At 38.1% G+C, this 22,452-nt stretch overlaps 1 protein-coding gene across 13 annotated transcripts in view; it reads left to right on the forward strand.

Moving 5' to 3' along the window:
* RYR2 (ryanodine receptor 2) overlaps window positions 1–22,452 on the forward strand; it is a 785,691-nt gene that overhangs the window by 417,103 nt on the left and 346,136 nt on the right. For all 13 annotated transcript variants that reach the window (XM_021934115.2, XM_021934128.2, XM_021934136.2 and 10 more), the window contains one exon: window positions 4,653–4,748. In XM_021934115.2, coding sequence (XP_021789807.1) covers window positions 4,653–4,748 — 96 coding nt within the window. The remainder of the gene's footprint in view (window positions 1–4,652; window positions 4,749–22,452) is intronic.

Below are 22,452 nucleotides of genomic sequence, written 5' to 3' on the forward strand. Positions count from 1 at the left end.
ACCTCAATCTTCCTCAAGATCTCTGTTTCTATGTCAGTCCCTTATCAAGATATTTTTCCCCGAAATATCAGCTCTCATTCTCTAAGAAATATTCTGAAAAACAGTTTTCTCCATGCTATACATGTACTTATATTCAATGGATACATTTACTTTACAAAAATGGAATCATGCTATTAATGTTCTTTTATAGCAGATGTTTTCAATTAATTCTATATTGTGAGCCTCTATCCTTGGCAGTAACTATAAACCTTCATCAAGCTTTAGCAGATGTACACTTCTGTGCTGAAGGAATGTCACCATTTATTTATTTCGGCACATTTAGGCTATTCCAGTATTTTGCTATTATGAAGAGTGTTGTGATGAGCTTCCTTGTATTTCTCTGCATACTTTTCCATTACTTAGAAACTCACGTAACTTATTTCTTCTTAACTGGATGAATTATAATAATTCACAGACTCCATTTATCTGTAAAATATATTGGTACCCATGACATGCACCTACATACACACACGCACACACGCACATGCATGCATGCGTGATGTTCAGGAGACACTATTTTACTGAGTTAATTTTTTTTCATTAGAAATGTATACATTTTCATAGTATATTGAGATTGTTTTATCTTTCACTCATTAACAGATTTCCTGATATATTTTTGTGTCTTTGGAGGAATGAATCTCCACTTGGATGAAATGTTGCTAATGTATTGCTAAATTTGAATTATAAATACTAAGTTTATACTGCTAAATTTGATTTAATTTCATTAATATATAAATTTATATAATATTTTTGGATTTATATTTATAAGTAAGAGTTCTTGTTTTGTAATGTCTGTTTTGATATCAATGTCACTGATACTGTCTTCATGAAATCACCAGAAAAGTCTTCTTAGTTTTTTGGCTTTAGAATACGGTCCTGTGTCACTCATTGGAATAGTTCTAAGGAAAACATCTTGCAAACATCATGAAACTTACACAAACCCCCGTGTTACAGCCTACTGCAGAGCTACACTAAACGGGATGGCCTACTGCTCCTGGGCTACATAACCTATGGCTGTGCATATGTACAGCAATGTGTACAGCATATTATCATACTGAATAAGCAGTTGTAGCACAGTAGTGTTTGTATCTAAGCATAGAAAAGGTACAGTAAAAATATAGTCTTATGGTGTTAAGGCACGATCATTTTATCTGTTTCATTGTTGACCAAATCATTGTTATGCAGCATATGAAGTAGTATAGAAATTATTTATTGAATATGTGCGAAAAAGCTTTTGGTCTGTGATATACTTTTCAATATTACTCATGATTTATTATTCTGTTTAGGTATTCTCCCTTCTATTGGGTCAGTTTTAGTGAAAAAAATACCTATCTGTATATCTATGTATCTATATATGGTTGTGCTTATAATTCCTTTTTTTTTTTTTTTTTTTTTTTTTGAGATAGGCTCTCACTCTGTCACCCAGGGTGGAGTGCAGTGGTGATATCATGGCTTATGGCAGCCTTGACCTTCCAGGCTCAGGCAGTCTTCCCTCCTCAGCCTCCCAAGTAGCTGGGACCACAGGCATGTACCACCATGCCTGGAAAAAGTTTTTAAACTTTTTGTGCAGACTGGGTCATGCTATGTTGCCCAGGCTGGTCATAAACTCCTGGGCTCAAGTGATCCTCCCACCTTGGCTCCCAGAGTGCTGGGATTACAGGCATGAGCCACCACGTCTGGTGTAATGCCCTTTTCTTAATTTTGTCCTTTTTTCCTTTTCTTTTTGATTAAAGCAGTAGTTGGTAGTCAGCTTATATTTAAAAAATAGTCCTTGAATGTATTCTTGATCAATCTTACTATTACATAAATTATTTCTATTTCTAATGTATTAATTTCTACTTTTATTGCTATTCATATATTTTTTCTATTTTACTGTTTATTTGATGTTCTTTTTCTCTATTTCAAAAGATTTACTTACCATTTTTCACCCAACTGCTTAGCAATTAAAGTGTTTAATTTTGCCTTGAGTACACTTTTGGCCATTTACCATTGGTTGTGTTAGGTATTTATTAGCTATTTTACCATTTATTAGATATTTATGATTGGTTGTTGGCTGTGTTTGATATTTATTAGATATTTTATATTATGGTATTGATTCCATCATTGACCCAAGAGTTATTAAGGAGAGAGTTTAAATTTTTATATACTTCGGTTTTATTTTCGTTCCTGCTTTTCTTACTAAATTCTGACATAGTTCTGTCAGAGAACTTGGTTTATACCATGTCTGTTTGCAGTAAATTTAATGAAATTTTCTTTGTGGCTCACTCTATAATTTTCTTAAATGCCCCATGGCTTATTAAAAGAGTTCTTTCTTATACTATTAGCTTCTTTCAAGAAGCACTTATGTTATATATATATCATTTTAGATAGATAATATAATATATGTGTTATATATACCTATATAATTTTAGATAATACAATAGATAGCTTATATATAATTTTATATAGCTATATATAATTACATATATATTATATATATAATTAGTTTTACAAAATCAGAAATAAAATGAAAAGCATGAGTTAAGTTTTAAACAAAAGGGACTCTTAAAATTCAAAAACTTTATCATGTCCTTTTTCCCAATTGCTATTGTTCTAAATTGGGAACAGATATTCTTACAGAATAAAATTAGAAGTTCTGCTTAACACACAGTACTTCTCGTTCCTCTGCTATCTTCCACCCCTATCCTTTGTCCGCTGTACTCTGCAGTCTGTGAGTATAGCTCACTGGCTGGCTCTTAGGCGAGGCTGCCGGACCCAGAGCCAGAGCAGAGCCTGAGTAATTAGTGTATTAGCTCTGAGTCTCTGTACAAATGTCACGGAGGCTCTATACACAAAAAAGCTCTTCTCATGAGTTGGCGTCTTTTCTGTGTGTTTCTTTTCTTACTCTCAGTCAGATAATAACTTTATTTCTTTATTTTTGGAAAGAGGGAACATGAAGGACATCTTTAATTGTACACTGTAACTGTAGAGTCTCTTCCCTCCTACTTTTTTTTTTTTTGAGACGGAGTCTCGCTCTGTAGCGAGGCTGGAGTGCAGTGGCCCGATCTCAGCTCACTGCAAGCTCCGCCTCCCGGGTTCCCGCCATTCTCCTGCCTCAGCCTCCCGAGTAGCTGGGACTACAGGCGCCCGCCACCGCGCCCGGCTAGTTTTTTGTATTTTTAGTAGAGACGGGGTTTCACTATGTTAGCCAGGATGGTCTCGATCTCCTGACCTCGTGATCCGCCCGTCTCGGCCTCCCAAAGTGCTGGGATTACAGGTGTCAGCCACCACGCCCGGCTCTTCCCTCCTACTCTTAACAAGAAGGTTAACAGGCAGTAGCCTCAAACTTCACTTCTTCAAACTGCTTGCATCAGCTACCAGATTTTCTCTCTCTCTCTCTCTCTCTTTTTTTTTTTTTTTTTGAGACAGAGTCTCGCACTGTCACCCAGGCTGGAGTGCAATGGCGTGATCTTGGCTCACTGCAACATCCACTTCCCGGGTTCAAGCGATTCTCCTGCCTCAGCCTCCTGAGTAGCTGGGATTACAGGTGCCCACCACCATGCCTGGCTAATTTTTTGCATTTTTAGTAGAGATGGGGTTTCACTATGTTGGTCAGGCTGGTCTCAAGTTCCTGACCTCAAGATCCGCCTGCCTCAGCCTCCCAGAGTGCTCGGATTACAGGTGTGAGCCACCACGCCTGGCCTACCAGAGTTTCAATAGCAATTATTCTTATAGAGACATGTTTCTCTCTTTAAATATCGTATTGTCTAAAAGTCTTGCCATCCCTTCGTAAGCAATTGTACTGTTTCTGAATAAACATAGGGGTATAAGAGTAGAAAATATTTACCAGGCTTGCTTTGAATTTAATGATTTTGAAAAATTAAAAGTTTAAAATTGAATGTATAAACTAGGCTGAAAGAGATCAGAAACATCACATAGGAATTTTATTTAAAATGGGTTCTTCAATCAAAGAAGGATAGAAAACAGTAGTCTGAGCCAAGCTAGAATCGGTTTCTTTACTGCAGAATTTCAGGTCTTTAATATGCATTGTGAATCTCTAAATCCAAGGAAATGATATAAGAAAATAAAAGGGTTTCAGAGTTAGTGGCTATTGGTCTTCTCATCCATTATTTAATGTAACATTTAGTTATAGCTCTCTGTATACCTGTTAGAGTTATAACTACTAGTTATATCTCCTAGTATTTTGTGGTTCATTTTCAGAAAAACTGATTTGCTCTTTTTATTATATAGGTAAGCAAATTGGGCTTGAGAGAGACAGAATAATTTAATCTCATGGCTAATTAAAAGCAATGGGTATTAGAACCCAAGTGAGGGAACTCCCAGGAGACTGGTTTTTCTATTACCCTTCATTATTACATCCCCATGTGAAATTTACTTTCCAAAATCACATTCCTTCTAATGAGCCGTGGTTTTCTTCAGTCTCAATTAATAATGATTAATTTGTCTTTAATGTCTCCGTGTTGTATATGTATGTGTATATATGTTTGCATAAGTTTTAGATGTAACGTGAAGATACTTTGTTCTTGATCCAATATTTTAGGGCTGCTATTAGCTTATCTCAATTTTCGAGCTAGAAAATGACATAAAGGTGAAATCTATTTCTTCTTTTGCAGCGGCTCTAATTAGAGGAAATCGTAAAAACTGTGCTCAGTTTTCCGGCTCCCTTGACTGGTTGATCAGCAGATTGGAAAGACTGGAAGCTTCTTCGGGTATGTTTTCTAGTTTTCTCCTTGTTGTGATAGATCACTCCTATTTTTCTTTTCTTCATGTCCTTTAAGACTAAAAAAAAAAAAAAAAAAAGAAAACACTTTGAGTGGGATGTGGTGGTGTGTACCGAGTCCCAGATACTCAGGAGGCTGAGGTAGGAGGATCACTTGAGGCCAGGAGTTTGAGGCTGTAGTGCACTGTGGTCGCTGCACTCCAACATGGACAACATACTGAGACCCCATCTCTAAAAAACAAAAACAAAAAACTCTGATGTTTGGTGTAATGTAAGTGTTTTCCTTTTAAATTATGTTAAGTATTTTTATTTATCAAAAAATCATTAGTATTTTCATTAGTCATTTCTGAATAGTCATCTAACAATATCATGTCCATTTATATTTTAAAAAGCCTATTTATAAAGTCCTGAAAAACACTAAAGAGCCATAATTCGCATTCTTTTTCAAATTGATTACTGATAGTCTATTCTATAAATAAAAAGGTCAGTTTGGAGTTCTCATTGTTTTCCTTGTATTCGAAAGATTATTTGGATAGATTGGGGAGAAAATTTGTTTTCCAAATCCTAGAGCATAATATTTTATTTAAAGGAAATTTAGTAAATACTCACAAATGGTCTATATAATAGTAAAATATTTATAGGCAGTCAACTCGATACACACGTCTCTAACAAGATGCTAGTTTTATTTCAGTATTGTGGACTTATCAATGACTGTGATGATTTATCAGTGATTTCGGACTTATCAGTATTAAATCAGTGATTTGAACTTGTTAGAGCTCTCTAGTTCAGGCACCTGGATGAATCTACTGCTTTTCCATCTGTTTGCACAGTATTTCATTATTTGCCCTTCTCTATCACTAATGCCCTCTTATGCTACTTATTTTTCCTCTCAGTTTCCTTCGTTAGTAATGAACTTCTTGAAGATAGGGGCATGGTTTCATTCATCTTTGTTCTCTCCAGATCTACCATACCATCTGGCACCTATAGGTGTTTAGTATTGTTTGTTGAATGAATGGATGGATGAATGTTAAAATTCACTCAAAAAATACCACTGTCCATACCACATAGTTCTGCAACTTTTGCATGATAAAGACTCACTCAGGGACAGGTTTGTTGGAATTGAATGAATAGAGACAGAGAAACAGCCATGATTAGAGAGAGTAATTTTAAGTCACAGAGAAAAATTTGTAGAGTTTAGATAGTGGAGGACAAAAATTTGTAGGGTTTAGATAGTGGAGGACAAAAATTTGAGTCACAATGAGTACTTGGGCACTGCTAGATCATTGGGTAGCAGAAGTAAGATAGAAATGGAGATTGTTATAATAAAAACAAAAATAATTATGAGATGAGGGTGTTAAGAGTATCATAACATGAATGTAGTGACTGGGCATTAATTGCAGAATATATTAAGGACAAACCTGTAACTACTAGGAGAAAGAGTGACCAAGTAAGTGGTACTGAAGCAAAGTCATTGTCTGGGGTAAATACCTGAGATTCGTTGTCTTGCACCAAGAAAATTAAGGATACGGACATATACACACAAGGAGTGAGTTTAGGAGCAGAGGTTTAATAGGCAAAAGAAAGAGAAAGGAGAACAGCTCTTTCAGAGAGAGAGAGAGGGAGAGGTAGGGGGAGAGAGAGAGAGAGTAGAGAGAGAGGGGGACAGAGAGAGAGCCTGAATGAGAAATTTGGCCTGCACCAGAGTGCACCAGATTTTATAGGCAGGCTTGAGGAGGTGGTATCTGATTTGCATAGGGCCTGGTGTGACATTTACATAGCATGCCAGGAAGGCTGGCCACCTCACCCTGATCTTAGGCAAATGGGCTTTCCACTTGGCAGGTGCCATGTCGCCTGCTTCTTACTGTACACGTGGCTGGCAAGGAGACGGGAACATGAAGCCGCCATTTTGAACATGCCTAGTCCCGGGTGGCCTTTCCGTATTGGCACAACTGCTGGCATTCACCCGTGGATGCTTCCAACTTGCTTGTCTATGTCTGCAGCTCGATTTTGCAGGCTGCTCTTTGTTAGAAAAGAAAACGATGTGGGGACTGCTTTTCACTAAAAGCTAAACCTTACCAAGGACTCCTGTACCCTCACTATCTGCCTGAATAATTTCTCCTTAACTCCTGTATCAGGAACAAGATGGTGGCATAGATTGCAAAAATGGATAAACGTTTAGGGCAAAGTGTCCAGAATCACTGGGAAGCTACAGAAGACATTTAAAAAATGCTCATCTCTTCTGCTGGACCCAGTGGTATCTGTAAAGGGATAGGTGCAGGGCAGCCTGAGAGCAGAGTGTTAACACTGGCTGAATCAACTGTGCAGCAAAATGTTTAACTCAAAACCAGAGAGAGAGAGAAGGCATGAAAAGAGCCACACATCCTTTAAGGTCAGCGAAGTAGAGTCCAGTGTTTTTAGAGTCTTCAGTTTGATCAGTTAAAGGCACAGTTTCATCAGATGCAAATTATTATTTGCTGTTGTCTTTTTCCAGTCAATCTGTTGATTGCAGGCGTTTCTACTGAAAAGGGAAGGCCTGTGCTCAGAGATAACATAATGAAAGTCAAGGGAAAGAAGGACCCTTAGAGAATATTTAATCTAACATTCTTACTTTAGAGGAAAAGAAATTGAGGCAAAGAACATTGAAATGACTGACTCAAAATCCTAGAATTAATTACTGTTACTGCGAAGGTTAGAACTCAGCTCCCTAGCATCAGACTTGAAATATGTCCGTGATACTTCGTAGCTCCTGTTTTTAAAGTATCTAAAATATATTTTGCTAAAGATTTTTTCTACTGCAGTTTACATTTATGCTTTTAATAAACTGTTTTTTCCCCAGAGGAAGTGGTGTTGCTTAGTTTTTAGAGGCAGTAACAATGATGAGGTGCACATGTATATGTGTATAACTTACTTCAATTGTGCTTTGCTGTTTGCTAAGTGCATACGTATGCATCAGTTTTTTTTTCTCTCTGTAATAACTCTGACATTGCTGAACACACATTCTCCTCATCTTGTTAGTGCCCTAGCTGCAGATTCAAACTGAAGAATTCTTGAGTAGAAAAGGGATCAAAAGTAGGGTTAATTGTCTTCCTGGGATCTAGACCCCCTCTAGTCTTTACTGCCTTGGCAGGTCTCCAGTGCCTTGGTTGTTCTGGTTGACGTCTGGCCTGAAACACCTAGTTTACCATTGCTAGATGCAGAAAAATGCCTAGGATTGCCTTAAAAAACAATATTAGAAACGAAGTGATGAATCATAGGTGAATAGTTAAATTATATTACAACAATATTTTCAGCTATATTATAGGTATTGCAAATAATTGTTTAGATGTATATCCTGAAATATATTTAGAATATATTTTTAAGTGAAAATTCATTTTTAGAATGTGTGATAGGATATATTTTTGTAAAAAAAAATGAAGATAAAGGAAAGTAGAAAGGAAGAAGTGAAAAAAGGAAAGAAGGGGCAAAAACCCTGTATAATATGTATATATGTCTCCACATGCATAGGCTGTAGAAATATGTACACCGCTGGTTACTTTGGTGACCAAGGAGTTCAAATTAGAGGAAAGAAAAAGGGTAAAACACTAGATTCTCTAGAACAGGGAATTGCTTGTCAAAACCTGTGATAAATAGCAAATTGGAAGTCATTAGACCCAAAAGATAGAGAAGACAGGGTCTAATGAACAGTAACACCAATTATTTTTTCCACCTTCCTTTTACTTTTTATTTTTTGAATTATTGCTTTTTCCATTCTTTACATTCTGCCACTAATTTAGTGGCAGGGACAATAATGTTATCTACCTGGTAGGGCTGTTAGGAGGATTAAATGATTAATATTTGTAAAGTACATAAAAAAGTATTTGGTGGCCGGGTGCAGTGGCTCACGCTTGTAATCCCAGCACTTTGGGAGGCTCAGATGGGCAAATCACCTGAGGTTAGGAGTTTGAAACCAGCCTGGCCAACATGGTGAAACCCCGTCTCTACTACAGATACAAAAATTAGCCAGGCATGGTGGCAGTTACCTGTAATCCCAGCTACTGGGGAGGCTGAGGCACAAGAATCGCTCGAGCTTGGGAGGCAGAGGTTACAGTTAGCTGAGATTGCACAACTGCACTCCAGCCTGGGCAACAGAACGAGACTGCATCTCTATCTATCTATCTATCTATCTATCTATCTATCTATCTATCTATCTATCTGTCTGTCTGTCTGTCTGTCTGTCTGTCTGTCTGTCTGTCTATCTATCTATCTATCTATCTATCTATCTATCTATCTATCTATCTATCTATCTGTCTGTCTATCTATCTATCTATCTGTCTATCTATCTATCTGGCATATATGTAATTATTAAATTAGATCTGTCCATCCAACAATTTCAGTTAGATTCTTACCAAGTTTCCTGGCTGTAGATATTACACATTGTAAGAGGCCTTTTGGCAACATGGTATTCAGCTGCAAGTAAGGGAAAGTCCTACTACCCTGACCCAAACTGGGAAGGAGCCGGGCAGTCAACAGCACATGAGTTCCCTGCCATCGACCACGCAGTCTCCTGCCATTTCTGCTTTCCTAAGTCCCTCCTTGCTGTGCGTTGTTTTCTCTAATGCTGGCAGATGGCTGCAGCCTACGGGTTACTGCGTCTTTACTCCAGGCGACAGGATTGAGGTAGGGCTGAACCAGTGGAGATACTGATAATGCAAGCATTACCTCTACAGTTACATGGCCCATAGACAGACCTCTCTCTGATGTTACTACAAACAGTAATATCTTTTCAACATTTCATGAATTTACTTCCAAATATGATTTTACACTGTCGTGAATCATAGCTCCTGTCATTTCTGTTGCCAATAGTGAGGAAAAAAAGCTCATGAATATGGAAAGAGGAAAGACGTGTGAGTAGAAAAACAAACAGCAAAGCTAGAGTAGAGGCTCTGGGAGTTGACGGGTGCAGGAAGCTGAGCTGCAGTCAGCCTTGACTGTCAGCTGTGTGCAGGTGTGTGTGAGGGCCACAGAAGGAATACACACACACACACACACACACACACACATACATACATATATAGATGCATATATATACACACACACACACACATACACACCTACATACATACCCCTACCTGTTGGGCAAGGGGTTTGAAACAGTTTCGCTTGTCCTGACAAGGTAACTGGTTTACCCAAAACCTTTCCCACTCAATGTTCTATATATGCCTGGGACCACAGTAATTAAGAAGTCAGAGTGAATACCTTTACGTACAATCAGAAAAATATTGAAGGCTTGGGAAGAAGATTGTGTAGATTGCCTAACTCTGTGTTTTTGAACCACATTCTCCCCTCCCTTCTTTAGTTTTAGACGCTGAAAAGCAAAATTCTGAACATCTTAACCTCACTGAAAACTGCAGGTGCCCATGTGCCCCATTCTGGCCTGTAATGTCAGCTAACCTCCCTGGGAGAGCTTTGCTTCCCAAAGAAAGCCTTTCTAGGAGAAAGACTCAGGCCCTACCTCAGTCTGTTGCCTGGAACAAAGATGCAGTAGCTGGTAGGCCGCAGCCATCTGTCAGCTTAAGAGAAAACAACGCACAGGAAGGAGGGACTGAGGAAAGGAGCAATGGCAGGTGCCTGAGTGGTCGATGGCCTGAAACTTGTGCTGTTGACTGCCCGGCTCCTTCCTAGCTTGAGCCACAGTAGTAGGACTTTCCCTGACCTGCAGCTGAACACCATGTTGATAAAAGGCCTCTTACAATGTGCAATATTGACAGCCAGGCAACTTTGTAAGAATCTAACTGAAATTACCGGATGGACAGATCACATTTAATAAACATGTGTATGCCAGATACTATTTTATGTGCTTTACAAATACTAATAATTTAATTCTAACAACCCTATAGGATAGGTAACATTATTGTCCCTGTCTAATAGATGAAGGGACAAAGGCTCAGAGAAATTCAGTAACTGAGCTAAGACAGAACCAGCTCCTGGGGCCAGGTAGTTTGGTGTCAGTATCCTTGATCTTAATCACCCCACTGTGTTCTCTAAAGATTCTTACTGAGTATGAGATTATGAGTGGAAATTAAAATATGGATCGTTATATCGATGGAGTGTTCTCTTGTTTGGGGGTTCTGTTTTGTGGGGTTTTATTTTTTAATAAGCTAAAATTTCTAAGCAGGCTTTCATGGGCTTTCTCTTGATCTTATTTTCTTTGCACCTCCTGGTGTATTCTTACATTCCCCAGGTATATTTACATTTATAAATACCATGATGAGAAATGATCTGAGGCCCCAAAGTTAGGAAATAAGAAAAAGTGTGGGTGGTGGTAGTAATAAATCATTTACAGTGGAAGTGGAAGCAAAAATTATACAGAGGCATGTTAGCAACACCAAGGGAGTTTTTAAAAATTTGTTTTAAATGGACAAACTATCACTGTATGTATTTGTGGGATATGGCATGATGTTATGATGTATGTATATAATATAGGATGATTAAATCAAGCTAATTAAATACCCATAACCTCAGATACGTGTCAGTATTTGTGGTGAAAACACCAGTGACACCGGTCACTATACTAAGAGTATCTGATCAGTTTATAAGCATGACCACATTCTAAATTCCTTTGGGGAATGAAGGATAAATTACATCTTTTCCTTGACTTCATTTGACAATCGCTTGACTTGTCTAGTGATTATGTTGCTGGGCCAAAGTTAATTGAAAAGACAAAAGATTGATATGAGTAAGTCCAGTTAATTGAGTTGATATATTTCAGAATGTTGGGCTTTTCTTCAGGATGTTCTTAGTCCTTGAAATACTATTTGGGGAAAAGAGATAACTGACTAAAAACAGCTAGTCAGGAGGCTACAGAGTTTTTCTGAGTTTTACTTTTTGTGCAGTCTGTTCCCTGCACCGTTTTGCAGTGATGAAAGTTGTCTGTCTTTGGCACTTCTGCCGTTTCTTCCCCTCTCTTAGTAAGTCCCAGTGAGTGAAGTCCTGTCTGGGTTTCAGCCAAGGAAGGAGTCTTTGAGGCTGGTCGCGGTGGCTCATGCCTATAATCCTAGCATTTTGGGAGGCTGAGGTGGGCGGATCACCTGAGGTCAGGAGTTTGAAACCAGCCTGACCAACATAGTGAAACTCCATCTCTACTAAAATACAAAAAATTAGCCAGGCATAGTGGCAGGTGCCTGTAATCCCAGGTACTCAGGAGGCTAAGGCAGGAGAATCACTTGAACCTGGGAGGTGGAGGTTGCAGTGAGCCAAGATTGTGCCACTGCATTCCAGCCTGGGTGATAGAGTGAGACTCTGTCTCAAAAAAAAAAAAAAAAAAAAAGAGTCTTTGAGCGGGCTCCAGATACCAAAGCTTCATGCTCATGTACAGTACAACTTGTGGGTCCTGTAAATAGGATGGTTTAAAGCTTCCAAAGTCCTTACAACTCTTTCTTGCAGAGTATAAGCTCATCATTTTTCTAAGATAAAAAATTTGTAAGCTGTGGGATAATTTGTGCCATAATCTTACGTAGCAGGAAGTTTTCCTCCTTGATAATTTACTTAAGTGTGAGCAATTGAATTAGAAAGAGCAAGAGCTCCCACGATACTTATTGTTTGAGATCTGTTATTAGTGATACAGAAATCATAGCTAACTGATTTGAGTAGTACCACCAATTCAGGTAACACTATTGACTTTCTCCATGGTTAGTTTGGAGGTGGGATACCAGCAACCTGTGCTCATTCACTACTTTTTTCTGATTTTATTTCTCCCTTTGCATAGTCCTTTAGGGTGGCATTCCACAAAAATCTTGGTTAGCCAGAGGAATAAAAGAGGAAGTCTTGTCTCAGAAAACCCACCAAATCCACTAAGGGCTTACTTGAGAAAAACTGCTGCTTAGAAAACAAAATCACAACCAGTGATTTGCACATTCCACCTGGCCTGTTTCTAGTCTCCTTTGGGAACTGAGCTTAAGTTTCATTGTCAGGGGAAGAACTGAAGTTTTAGCTTTTAGGCACTGTTACTGACAGCTGGCTATTTATTACCATTGTCTGGTCTGATTGCATCTTGCTTATGCCATTCTAGTTACTAAATATTTTTAGCATCACCCTTGGTCAAATAATTGCACTGTGTCACTTGCTTTCCGTCAAGTTTAAGTGCCTGTGACCTACTTAAGGCACACTGTCATGGCTTAAGGCCTCTGTCTGGGTCTGAGTTCATAGATGCTTCTCTGCATTTTGAGTAACTTAGTCCAGTCTTCTCAAGCCCACTTGCCCCTTGATGGCCCCTTTAGTACCTAAGCTTTTAACGTGAGAGGATATGAACACAGTAGTCAAAAGAGGGAAGTCATTCACCACCCACCCAAACCTTCCATCTGCAGTTATCAAGGCAGGGTGCACAATTGTCCAGGCAGTCCCCTCAAGGTCGGTATGATATAGTGAAAGTGGTCTTGATGGATATTGGCTGAGCTGCTTTGGCACTCACAAAGGGTGCTTGTCCTGGAGAGAGGTGACCAGGGTGAGGTCTCAGAGGATAGTCAGCCCATTAGGATACAATGTCCTAATTGTGGGAGACGGGGCCTGTCCCAAAGTTTCCTACTATTTCATTATCAAAAACAGGGTTCATCCCTACCAAGGCTGGCTCATCAGAAATGGCAGCTCATTTTAAAATCATTCTATTTCTACCTTCTTTGCTGCTATGTTTAGGAAAAGCAGAGCTCATAGGTTACAGGTATGGATTTTGGAGTTGGACTGGCTTAATTCCAGTCCCAGCTCCACCCTTTACATAAATAGCTGCATGACCTTGTGCTCCTCTGTGCTTCCCATTTTTTAACCTGGCAATGGGAGTGGTAAAAATATCTGCCTCAACGTGCTCTTAGTGATGCTACAAATGTGCTTACTAAATTAAATGTATAAAAATACCACAGTACACACCTAGCACCTTTTATTTTTGGATTTAGCAGTTGTTAGTAGCTACAGGATTAATTTGATTTTATTAAAAGCAAGGTTTTCCCATGTTAACACTGCTGGGATATGATATGGAGAATTTCAGATGGAAACACATAATAATAGCAAAGGCTGATACAAGTTTTACTGTGTTTTGGATGCTGTTCTCGTCTCTCTAAATATATTAACTTACTTTATCTGCACAATAACTCTATGAAGTGAATAATATTAGTATTCCCATTTCACAGCTAGGAAACAGACTTGGTGAAATTGCTTTTCCAAGGCCAGACAGCATGTAAGCCACCAAGGCAGGGCTTAAGGGCCCTCCCTACCCTTGCTTCCTGTCTGGCTGCAAATTTCATACTTTTTCCCTTCGTAATAGATAATGTCTCAGCTGGGGGCCGGCGGGATGGATAGTGATGGTAGGAGTGTGCACTGTATGTTATTCTAATGTGATAAAGAAATAGAATAACTCTCTCATGTAAATAGGCAAGTTCAGTTGTCACAGATTTGTAGAATTTCAGAGTGAAAGTGACAGTGATTTCTGGAGGCTTCCTAACCCACCTGGCCTCGCTTGTGGCCTTACTACCCCTCTCTTGAGTTACACTGGATAATGCAGGCTTAGTGGTGAATGATTCAAAATACTACTCTTCATTAAATCACAAAGTGTTTTGGTCTTCTGGTAGTACTTTCTCATATTCTCGGGTCTGAAGTGATTTGCTCAGTTTTCCAAAAATACATCCACTTTTAAATGCAGCAAGTTGTTGTATTTCACCCTACACATACTGATCTATCTCACAACTATATACCATTCTACACGCAGTGCCCTATCTAAAAGTGTGCTTTTTGTCAATGTATTGCGCAACCTTTCTCCTGCCCCTTACTTTACACTTGCTAACAACAACAACTAGGCTATTCTAGGCACCATTATTTGTTTTCTTTGTGATCATTGGGAATGACGCCCTTGGTTTGTCTTTGTACTGCAGGAGAACTTTTAAAATTGATGTAACGATGAAGCTGATGCTATGCTCAGTTTACATTTCTGCCCAAAACGATAGCTCTCAATAAATATTTGCTGCTTTGAGGTGCACATCTTTTGGAAGAACTGATTAATCTGTATTTGTCTTGCTCCAGGGGACCCATCTTAAAAAATGCTCAGGTGTATATGTCTTGTAAACCTTCGAGTAAGGCTTTAGAGCAAACAGTTACATCTGCCAGCATTTCTGTGGGTCCTGAGACCCACGGTCTTAGATTTTTGAACATTATTATGACTGCATAGTTTTCAATTGTGCAACCAAGGAAATATCAAGTGAACTTAGGGCACTGTGCTGAGAGTGTCATATGCATTACTCCACTGGATTTCCACAATTACTCTATAAGGTAGGTTTTATTCTAATTTCCATTTACAAATTAAGAATCTGAGGCTACACAGCCCAGATGTCACTTTTTCAAGGTAAAAGGAAACTAATGGACCTAGGATTGAACTTCTGTGGTCTGTAAGCTCTATAAGAGCAGGGATGAGGCCAGTTGTGCTCCCCATTTTGCTCAGACCGCGGACCCAACACAGCAAATGGTCCATTTGATATACTTAGTGATGCATGAATTAATAAATGAAAGAGACCCTCAGAAAACCAGAACCATGAGTGTCAACAGCAAGATAGGCATATCTGGCTGGGTATGGTGGTTCATGCCTATAATCCCAGCACTTTGGGAGGCTGAGGCGGGTGGATCAGTTGGGGTCAGGAGTTTGAGATCAGCCTGGCCCACATGGTGAAACCTCATCTCTACTAAAAATACAAAAATCAGCTGGGTGTGGTGGCATGCGCCTGTTGCTCCAGTTACTTGGGAGGCTGAGGCAGGAGGATTGCTTAAGCCTGGGAGGCAGAGGCTGTAGTGAGCCAAGATCATCTCAAAAAAAAAAAAAAAAAAAAGAATGTCTTAATGTATTGATGATTTCCTATCTGGCATTCAACATTCTCTTATGTTTTGAGATGTGGCAATTTATACAAATAAATGTTTGTATAGGATAAAAATTCTAATACTGTTACTTGTTGTATAATGAACTGCTTTTAGTTGACATTCTCTTTCCTTTTAACTGGACTTTATCTTCTATAGTTTGTCTATTTTTTTTATAAATCATGGCTCCTTAAACTGAAGGCAGCAAACCATCAGAGGCCTAATTAAGGCTGCATAGTACGTTATAATCACAGTGCTCATTTTATGGGTTTTATTTCAGCTAATTTACTCCAGGAAACTCTTGACTCATATTCATCTTTTCTTCTAATAAAATACTTTTGGTCCATCATTTTTGTTTGTCTGTTTTGCAAATGCATCCATGATATTCCCTCATTGTGTATATGAATAATGATGTGATCCACCTTTTATCTTCACTAACTTCCATTTTTATTAATTTTTCTCTCCTTTTTCTAATTTTGCCAAGCCGTGTTATATTTTAATTTTAACCTCTGTCGCTTTTTTCTCCTTTTTGGAGCTTTATGAGTGCTCAAGATTTAATGGGCTTATTTTCTTCTTTAGCCACAAAACCAGCATAAAAATAGGAAGCATATGTAATTATGTATTTTTGTAGTTTGGCTTGAGCCCACATCTCTTGGAATTATTTTTAAGTATATATATATATACACACACACACACACTTGATATATATATTCATATCAATTTATTTTTCTCCCTCTATTTGTGTGACTAATTGAAACTCTATTTAGAGTAACATATTTATTTCATGAGTTAGCCCCCTATTAACAGGAAGCAAAATGTGCACTGCTTCTTTTTTCTTTTCTTTCTGATTATTTGTAAAGAAGAAAAAGTTAAAAAATAATTTATCACTTTATCTTATACTGAAACTCAAATGATTTCTTGACTTCACATTTATACCCAGTTTGAACAAACAGAAACATTTTCTCTGGCTCAGTGGTGATTCAGTTTGTGATACGCAAAATTCACTGCAAACATTTAAAAAGACATATTGTAATGATGCTCTATGTTGACTCATTATTCACCTCTTGCTATTTGTTTTGGGTAGACCCAATTCTCCTTGGCAGGAAGAGCAAACTAAGCTTCCAGTTAGCTCAAGCTATAAATCTCTATAGTTCCTACTTTCTCATTTTCCCTCATGGTTGTGCTTACTCTTGAAAATAAGACAACTTAGATGCAATGCGTAAGTTATCACTCATTAGCAGTCTAATTTAAACTAGTGGAAAAAAACAACAGATTTGTGCCTTTACAGAACCCCCTCAGAGGCACAGGCCCAGATACAAATTACTGCTTTTACACATAACTCAGATTCTTTCCCTTACAGCCTCACCATTGCTGTGTAGCAAAAAACAAAACAACAAAACAACAAAAAACAAAACAAAAAACCCCTCCCGACTCCTTGGATCTTTTGCCAGCCTGGAGCGAGCTAGACCATGTCTTCTGCTACTGAAAATTGCTGCTTACTTCGTTTGCACGTTTTTCTTTTTTCATGATGTTAGTACCATAAGAAGACACTCCTGTTAACCAGGGGTGCTTTATGCCTTGTTTTCGCATTTATTAAACCCTGAGTCTTAGTTGAACTTTCACTATCTTTTTTGATTTTGTGAGTACATAGTAGGTGTCTATATTTATGGAACACATGAGATGTTTTGATACAGGGATGCAATGTGAAATAAGCACATCATGGGGAATGGGGTATGCATCCACTTTCAAGCATTTCTTCTTTGAGTTACAAGCAATCCAATTACACTCTTTAATTAAAAGAGTTAATTATACATTTAAAATGTACAATTAAGTTATTATTGGCATTAGTCGCACTGTTGTGCTATCAAGTAGTAGATCTTACTCATTCTTTCTATTTTTTTGTACCCATCAACCATCCCCAATTCCCCTAGAGCCCCCCACTACCCTTCCCAGCCTCTGGTAATTACCCTTCTACTTCCTATGTCCGTGAACTCAAATGTTTTGATTTTTAGATCCCACAAATAAGTGAGAATGTGTGATGATTGTCTTTCTGTACCTGGTTTATTTCACTTAACATAATCATCTCCAGTTCATCCATGTAGTTGCACATGACTGGATCACATTCTTTTTTATGGCTGAATAGTACTCCATTGTGTATATGTACTGATTTTCTTTCTTCATTCATCTGCAGATGGACATTTAGGTTGCTTCCAAATCATTGCAATTATGAACAGTACTGCAACCAACATGGAGTGCAGATATCTCTTCGATATATTTCTTTGTTTTGGGTATATACTCAGCAGTGGGATTGCTGGATCACATAGTAGCTCAATTTTTAGTTTTTTGAGGAACCTCCAAAATGTTCTCTGTAGTGGTTTTCCTAATTTACATTCCCACCAGCAGTGCGGGAGCGCTCCCTTTTCTCCATATTCTTGCCAGCATTTGTTATTGCCTGTCTTTTGGATATAAGCCATTTTAACTGGAGTGCAATGATATCTCATTATAGTTTTGATTTGCATTTCTCTGATGATCCTTCACTGCATTTTTGACTCAACTCTCCTGTAATCTCAAGAATGCAAAACTTTCTGTGGTTCTGCCCAGTTGCCATCCTTGTTTCTCTGTGGCTCGCTGTCTCTCTCGCCAAGGTCTAACAGGCTAGTTTAATTTCTCCTGATTTACTAATATACCTGATTTTATTTTAATAACTAACTTTGATTCCATGTCTTCATGCTGATTCATAGCTATCTCCCCTGAATTCTCCTCTGATCAGTGTTGTCCATTCAGCATTTCTCTACCTCTTACCACTATCATCCCTGCTCAACAAAGGCGCATCTTGGTAATTCTTCCCTGTTGATCTTTGTTTCATTTGCCTTATTTTATTTCAACCATAAAATAATAGTAAGTACTGACATAGCATTGCTTTGATCCAAGCTCTGTTCTAAATGTCTTACATGTATTACTATTCATAACAGTGTCCCCTCTCCCAGGCACTGTTATTACGTCCATTTCATAGATGTGGACACTGGAGCACAGAGATGTTAAATAATTTGCTAAAAACCTGTGAGGACGCAAAACTAGGCACATCGGCTTATGTCCATGCTTATCACCAGTGTATACTACAATAGAATAATAATGAGACCACTTACTGTGACATTTCCCCATTAAGCTTTGTAAATACCAAGACTACCAATCAATTACTCTTCCGAAAAGTTGACGGTCTGTCACATCCCTAAGTTATTTACATTCAGGAATGCAAATGTTGCTCATGTTCTGTGTGTTTCCCTGTTCTTTCTAGTCATTTACCAGTTTACTTCCCCATCTTTTTACTTGTTATATCATTTTATTTAATTACTCAGAGCTAAAAGACAAATTTTCCTACTTTCAGTGAAACGTCAGTGAAATCCGGGGATATTAATAAAAACGTTCTGACCGAAAAAGCTCTAACGAGTTTCAACTCCCAGATAGGAGGGAAAGAAATCCCCAAACAATAACCTGTGGTTTGAATAATTTGTAATTAATTGGGTCTCTGATTGTGCCTTCTTTCACGGATCTGCTGTGGACACCACCAAACTGTTTGACTGGCACTGCATCTCCAGGGTTTCCTTTACACGGGGCAATTCAATTCCTACTAATTAGCACTCAGCTGGAGTCTTCCTGTTTGCTTACCTCTAGCTTAGACGAAAGGGTTTCCGCGTCATGATTTTCAGGTGAGGCCGTGTGCTCCTTCTGGAGTAAGCTTTTGTCCAGTATTATTACTCCTGCTTGAAATAGAGGTGAAAGAGAAACTTTCCTTCTCCCAGAGCAGGATCACACTCCTGTATCCTTCATGAATAGAGAACTAGGTTCCATCTAAGTCCACATACATCTTGGTGTTCTGGGATGATTTTGACTTTGTTTCATTTTTGCAGAACAGTTGTAACCATAGGTGAGGAAACAATACCCGGGGGGGCAGTGGGGAGGGCATGGTGGTTTCCAAGTCGGTGGTTTTCCTGGGCTTTCCTCAGTGATCATGGGAGCACCAGTGTCATGGTTTGCTTTGTCCCCACGTTGGCCTCCTGTGCCTGTGTGGCTACCAGTCTAATTCCATTCACTTCTCCCAAATGTAAGCTTATGCCCACTTGCTATGGGACAAAATCCCCAGGCTAGATTCTTCTTGGTAGGTAAAGTCAACCTACATAGAGCACTCTTGCCCTGTGGCTTGTTTCTAGTTTTTCTATACAGATTCTCAACAAATTTTGTTCAACCTCAGACAGCCTGAGTTGTGACCTGTGAATATACAATAGCAAAGTCAACTTTGATCTCTGATGAAGTTCCTACAGATTTGTAAGTCAAGTGACAAAAGTCTAAGTCTATCAGTAAAAAGCAAATAGGATCACTTTTTTGGTTACAAAAAACATGATAAGGAATATTGTCTACCCATCCTAGCACTTGGCGGCTACTCCCAATACCATTAAGTTATTCCTAGACATTTAGTTACATCCTTGGAGGTTTTCCTTTCTCAAGAGAACATAAATAATTCACAGTTACAACTATAAAAGTTTTAAGGCAAATGGCTGAATAATTGCACGTATTAAACATGCAGTGCCTGCAGCCTCAATTTTGTGTTCTACACACAAACAGCACAGAAATTTGCCTAATTCACCAAGTGAAATTTTTCCTCAAATTAAAACACAGATAAGGAAATCCTAGCACTAAGAAATATAAATTCTCTATGTCATGTCTTCTGTCTTTTCTACTTTAAAATCATAATGGTTTTAAATAAAATTCTCCAAATATAAAGTACGTCAGTTGTCCTATTTACACTTAACAATAACAAATCTTGTTATGAGTAACAAATGGCAGATTTCTTTTGTTTAAACAGAATGTGAGAACCAACAGTCCATTTATGTTCATTGACTTATTCGTTTGGCAAACATGAGATGGCCTTCCCTGGGTCAGAGTGAGCTGGGTGACAAGGAGGCAAAATTAAATCAGTATCTGCTCTCAAGGGCTCTTACTGTAATGGGGGATTGAAATAAGAATTTTAAAAACGTGAATGTCCTTGTTACTACAAAAGGAGGAATAATTAATTCATCCTGGGGCATTGGTAAAGGCTCTCCAAATGAGGTAACTTTCAACCTTTGCAAGCTGATTGAGATTTTGCAGTCTTAGAAGGTGGGAGTGTATTTAGATCTGAGAATAACATCAGCAAAGGATTGAAGGTGCGCAAGTTCCTATAAGTTTCAAGAGGGTCTTGCCTGCCTGCTTCACTGCTGATCCCATTCCTTGGAACAGTGACTGATAGGTGCTTAATAAACATATACGATTCATATGTAGGTATACATATTAATCATTTGTGGGAGGAAGTGGCAGGAATTGAGGCTGCAAAGGAACGTTGCACTATCTGGTGTAGGGACTGATATTCTATGCTAAGGATAGAGTGGGACTGATATTCTATGCTAAGGGAAGTGGACTTTGACCTTGGAAGGTCTGGTAAGCCATTAAAGATTTTAAGCAAAGGAGTGACATTGATTAAATATGTGTTTCAGCATAACCGCCTACAGTTAGGAGGATGGGTTGGGGTGGGAGGAAAACTGGAGGAGAGGATATAGTGAGAGGCTATTCAGTGAAAGGAGAGGATGAGTTTAGGAGATAAATTTGGACACAGAATTAATGAGTTTTAACAATTAGATTTAGGAAAATGAGAAAGTGAAAGAGGATTCAAAAATGACTTCAGGTTTGTAGCTTGAATATACAGATGGACGATGGATGAGAGAAGCAATTTTACATGTATATGTACAAAGAAAGGTGTTATGTTCAGCTCGTGGAAAAGTTAGTTGGGGGTACTTAGAGACATTCTCACTGAAATGTCCAGAAGACAATTAGGAGATGATATTTGAAATCAACCTGGAATAGTCAACCTAAGTTCTTGTTACTCCTCACTACTAAGGCAAATCATGCATATTAAATGGCCAGTACCCTGAGACCAACCCTAGTTTATTGCTGTGTAATACTTAGTTCTGATATAAACCCTCAGTACTGTCTCTGTGTGGTAACTGGCAGGTTTTGTTTATGCTTATTCCAAATTTATGGAATGAAAATAAGTTTATATAACTTGGATGAAGTATAAGAGTTAAAAAATTCTTTCCATAGATTAAAAGTTAATTTTAGTTATATACTGTAGAGAGGAGAGGCAGCTAATGTTACTGGCCTTTTGTTGTCAGGCCTCATTAAGTTGCATGAATTGAATAAGTATTGAGATTTAATGGCAGAAATAAAATGTAAATAGACATTACTTCCTATTGTTTTATGATTCTTTTAAAATATGTTTCTTACTATAAAAGTTATGCATGCTCATTTCATAGAATTTATGAAATATTGGGAGAGAAGTATACAAATCCAGCAATAACTAAGACTAACCTTTTTAGGTAATAACTTCTGGTCTTTTTTGAAATATGTATTTTATACAAATGAATATATTTTACATAGTTGCAATTATCATGTATATGTTATTTTGGATCTACTTTTAAAAAGTCACATTGATTATTATGTATTTCTATGATATTAGTAGGTTCTCTCAAATCATTTCTATAAACTTATTAAAACATAAAATTCAATTGCTTTGCCTTATTAGTTGTTGTAATTGGTTGAAATTTTTTTAGGTAATTTGTAGCATATTTACAATTCTTTCATTCCATAATATTGTTGTGATCTGCCAAGCTTTTAAATTTGAGAATCTAACCATAAGCTTCATGACTATAGCTCTTTCTTGGTCTTATTGAATGTATTTAGTATTTAGTGGTCAAATGATTATAACTACTGACACTGTAATCTTCATTAAGCACTGTTTC

The sequence above is a fragment of the Papio anubis genome, chromosome 1 (genome assembly GCF_008728515.1).
Source record: "Papio anubis isolate 15944 chromosome 1, Panubis1.0, whole genome shotgun sequence".
Taxonomy (NCBI): Eukaryota; Metazoa; Chordata; class Mammalia; order Primates; family Cercopithecidae; genus Papio; species Papio anubis.